At 45.1% G+C, this 4,466-nt stretch overlaps 1 protein-coding gene across 1 annotated transcript; it reads right to left on the reverse strand.

Moving 5' to 3' along the window:
* Window positions 1-920: 920 nt before the first annotated feature.
* Window positions 921-3,360, reverse strand: LOC113962017 (putative nucleotidyltransferase MAB21L1). Its single transcript, XM_027672828.1, has one exon. The coding sequence runs from the start codon at window positions 2,860-2,862 to the stop codon at window positions 1,783-1,785; it is 1,080 nt and encodes a 359-aa protein (XP_027528629.1). The 5' UTR covers window positions 2,863-3,360; the 3' UTR covers window positions 921-1,782.
* Window positions 3,361-4,466: the final 1,106 nt, after the last annotated feature.

Genomic DNA, 4,466 nt, shown 5'->3' on the forward strand with positions numbered 1-4,466 from the left:
CCTCGTCTGAATGTTTGCAATAAGGTGATTTTTCTTTGGCGAATAATTTGTCAAACTCGGAACGTTCTTCTCAGTGCTGGGGTAAAAAGTTTGTCAGAATCTCTGGATATAACGATTTCCCTAAAGTGCACCCGCTGGAAGTAGTTGTTAATGGATGTTACACAGGCGATCGGCCTCTTTCAGCACTTGTTGACTGTTAGGATCCTAATCAAAATTCGCGTTGTTTTTCTGAGTTTTGATTTAAAAGCGGCTTTAAAGAAATGCATCCTGAGAGGGACCAGGCGGTGCGATACAGACAGGCGGGTTCGGATCGCTTGCAGTTTTGTAGGCACGCACATGTTATTCCCTCTGAATGCCCTGGGAGCGCAGGGACTTGATTTCTGAGAGTGCAACTGGCAATCTTACCACATTCGTAACGGATTTGTAGGTCAGAAGTAATATTGTTGTTCATTTTATTGGTGCCGGCTTTCACCTATAAATTTTATTTTCTTCTTTATTAGTACCTGTACCAAATTGCTAGTTTTATCAGACTCGCTGCTTACTCAATACACTGCTTCATGGATATGTTGTGTGTCCTCAGCTTTGTTTGAACCCGAACAGAAACAAATCAGCACCGCATAGTAAACCCTTCAAAACCAGATTTGTTTCCTGACAGCTGAAAAACTGTAATTGCATTTAATAACCACGTTGGTGTCTGACAGTTGCTGATGGTCACCTGGAGCTAAATTATAATATGTTTGTATTACGAATATTTCCCTATTCTATGTAACTATTCAAAATGCAAAATCAGGCGCCTGCCCTTAAGTTTTCACTTTACAGGATTTAATCAACTGTCCACAGAAAGGCAAAATCCCCTAAACATAGCTGCCTTTGGTTTTTCAAGTAGAAAACTTGACCTGATATTGAAACACTTACCCATATGTATTTTACTTCATTTATTAGCTTGTAATTAAATAAATCAGCAACAGAAATTAAAATCTAAATCACAAAAGGTAATTATCCAGTGTATTTCAAGTGCATTTTCAAATATATAATTCCAATATTCAAGCATTATTATATAAGCAGAATCCAAATTTCTTTTGAAGATATTTAAATAACATTTCAAGTATATTTATGGAATGTTAGAAATAGAACAAGCAATATATATGAAACGAAAAATGTAAACTTGTTAAGTTCAGACACTTCAAAAGACAAATAACAAAAGTACTGTGATAAAATCTACCTTTTTAAATGGTATCTTCTCTTTAGCAGAAAACGTCCTTGAAGTATCCAAAATGGCAATTTAACTTCTGTTCACCAAATCACAAAACACCAACATCCACAATTTCAAAGACAATGTGAGATCACAATATTTGATACAAATTAAAAGGTACATTAGGGTTTGTTCAGGTGGGAAATCCAAATAGCATTTACTCACAGAGGGTTTACATAAAAATACCGGGGTTTGTTATAATCCGTTGGTACCATTTTCAGTCAGAATGGTCACAATCGTGTTAAATTACGGCCAGTTCTCTTTTCCAGGTAACGCTTTCCTTTTTTCTTATTTTTTTTCCTTCACCCCCTCCCTCCCCCGGGAAACTGCAAAACTGTGAAGAAGAAGAACGATGCTTGCTGTTCTCATTTACTTTTTTTTTCTTTGTGAAGAGCCTAAGCTATATTCCTTTTTAAAAGAGAATATTATTTGCATTGTCAGGTGGAAATATTTGACTTTTCGAATAGGCAGCCTAAACTTCATCGGGAAATTAGCAGATTTATCGGTCAGGCCGGTTTTATAGTTACCCTCTAAAGTTTCTCCAAACTTTTCGGGTTGGTTAGTATTTCCCTGGCCAGTCGCCACGTTTGTTTGGCTGCATTTTCCAGGGCCGAGTGAGGTTTGCCCTGAAAGAGGTCTAAGTTGGGCAAGAAGTAGTGGGGGCACCTCCTGCACTGAAGGCAGGAGATGAGCTGCAGTAAAATCCCGTTGAGCCGGTCCCCCAGGCATGACTCGTCCCAGTCCGATTCGCGGGGATGCTTTTCGCATTCGTAGGAAACCAGAGTCTTCATGTGATAATTATTCAGGGGCTGGCCCGGCAGCTCAAGGTGACGGTCCCGTAAGGTTTTGAGGATGGAGAGGCATTTCTTCCTGCAGCCGCCCATTTGCAGTCTGTTCTCGGCTTCTGCGAACTGCAGCACCCAGGCATCGCTCTCGGCCGAGCTCTGCTTGCCGGCCAGAGAGTGGCACTCCTTGGACAAGAGGTTGAAGCCTTCCGCCTTGACCTCCGCCACCCGGTTGGGTCCTGGCCAGGGGATGTGGGGAAGCGGCCAGTGGGCAGCACTCCGCGGCCAGATCCCTGTGCACTTGAAAGCCGGAGTGATCTGCACGACGTACCGATCCCTGATCCTCAGCTTCACTTCGCTGGTGTCCGCCACCATCTTTACCACGTCTCTGTAACTGCACTTATCCACGGCTTGAGCCACCAGAGTCTGGAATCTAGACCGGATTTTGCGAGCGGAGAGGTAGCCAGACGCCGTGATGAACTCCACCCAGAGGGACATGCTCCTCTTGCGGCCGTCGCTTAACTTTAACACAGCGCAGCCCGGCAAGGAGCCGTCGTCCACGAAGTTGAAAACCCCCATTTGGTTCAGATACAGCACGACTTCAAACTCCGTGGGAGAGATGACTTCCAGCCCCTCGTAGCGATTGTCCATCTCGTTCAAGGAACTGATGAAACGAGGCTCCTGCACCTCCACCTCCTTCAGCACGTCCGACACCACTTTGCAGACCTCTCGGATCGTTTTGGCGATGGCAGCTTTCCTGGCTTGGCATTTCTCATTGTAGTATTTATTCAAATGATACACCAGCTTGGCCTGGGCCGCGATCATGTTGGGGCAGAGATCCGGATTGTATACCGGAGTCTCGCAATAGGCTGTGGGATCCAATGCGGCTGCTAAGGCTGGAGCCAACTTCAGAGGAGAAACAGGCTGCCGCACTCTGAAATGTAACAAATGTTTTTCAAAATGCGCCGGGGCTGCTGCTCCTCAGATGCTCTCTTCCTGCTTTTTTAGATCAGCCGTCTTGAAGTGTGTGTGGCGGGGAGGGAGGGAGGGGGGAGCGGGCGGGGGACTGGAGGGGGCGATATTTTTCCTTCCCCTTTTTTTAAAGGGTCCGTGAGAGAGAGGAAAGCATCGAGAGCGGCACCTTTCCCAGCAGCAAGAAAAAACAAAAGTTGCACTGAGACACAGCAAGGCTTCCAGTAGTCAAAATAATAAAACCTCTTCGCATTTATTTATGTTTTCCCGTAGTAATCACCGTGTGTATGCAGGGCGGTTAATCAGCTGGTGGAAAAAAAGTGCCGTGTGTGTATGTCAGAAGAAGCTGGCTCTTGGTTTGTATAAGAGCCCAGATGCACTCGTGTGGAAATTATAAAGGCAGGGCCAGGCAGGCGGGCGGCCAATCGCCACTGGGCTCGTCACTGCAGCCTCTTTCAGCTCAAACGCGGCTAATTAATCCCACTCTAAGAGATAGATATGTATACACAGCCACACGGACACACACCCGCACACGCAGGCACATATAGGAAGGTAGAAGGTTACTGGCTGAAAAACCGCCCCGGTCCTCTGTACGCTCGGAAATCAAGAGAAATCGCTCTCCTTTGGGTGTAACTTGAAGGGTATTAACATTTCGAAAGGACTTGGCAAAACTGTGCCGCTCCGCGCTGAATCCCTGCGTGCCTCCCCATGACCGGGACGTGAATGCAGGTGTATTAATGGGCATCCATCAACTAGGGAGCTACAGACTGGGCGGCTCCGGCAAGAGCACAGGCGTAAATTCATTAACTCCCACTTGGCGTCACATCATGCTGGCCTTTTGCTCCTGATAGTTGTCTGTAACTGCAAGCGCGAAGTTGTTGGGTTTGTTTGGTTTTTTCTTTTTCTTTTTTTCTCTTGTGAACTGGCCAGTGAACAAGGCAGCAGATTCACGGCTAATTTAGTGTTCTTTGGAATAAAATATTACGCAGAAGTCTACGATTTGTATTGTTTTAAAAGATCTTCTGACAGGCTCTAATCGATTTTGAAGTTTAATGCATTTCGGCATTGTCTCTGCCTTGCTTTTTGTATTTGTACCTTATGAAGGGAGAATCAATCGCTAAACGTATCTGTCAGGTCTTTTTCACGTTCCCTCCAGAAATCAAGTAGCAGATACTGACGGTAAATCTCATTTGCCAATTCTTAGCTTCGTTTTTTTGTATTCTGTATTACGCTCCGATATGTTGTGAAGAGTGGATGTTCAACTGCTTTTTGAGACTCAGTATTTACTAATTTCAAACCTGGAGGATTTATCGTATAGCGAGCTCTTCTAGCAAGCTGCGCTTAGTAAATGTGCACACGGGAGGCACGCTAAAGACTGCAAACATGCTGGCTTGCTTGTCTGACAGTCTGGGGTTTCGCCTGTGTGATGTGTAATTAGCAAATTTCCCCTTCGGTAC

The sequence above is a fragment of the Neopelma chrysocephalum genome, unplaced genomic scaffold (assembly GCF_003984885.1).
Source record: "Neopelma chrysocephalum unplaced genomic scaffold, ASM398488v2 Primary Assembly neopelma1_98832, whole genome shotgun sequence".
Taxonomy (NCBI): Eukaryota; Metazoa; Chordata; class Aves; order Passeriformes; family Pipridae; genus Neopelma; species Neopelma chrysocephalum.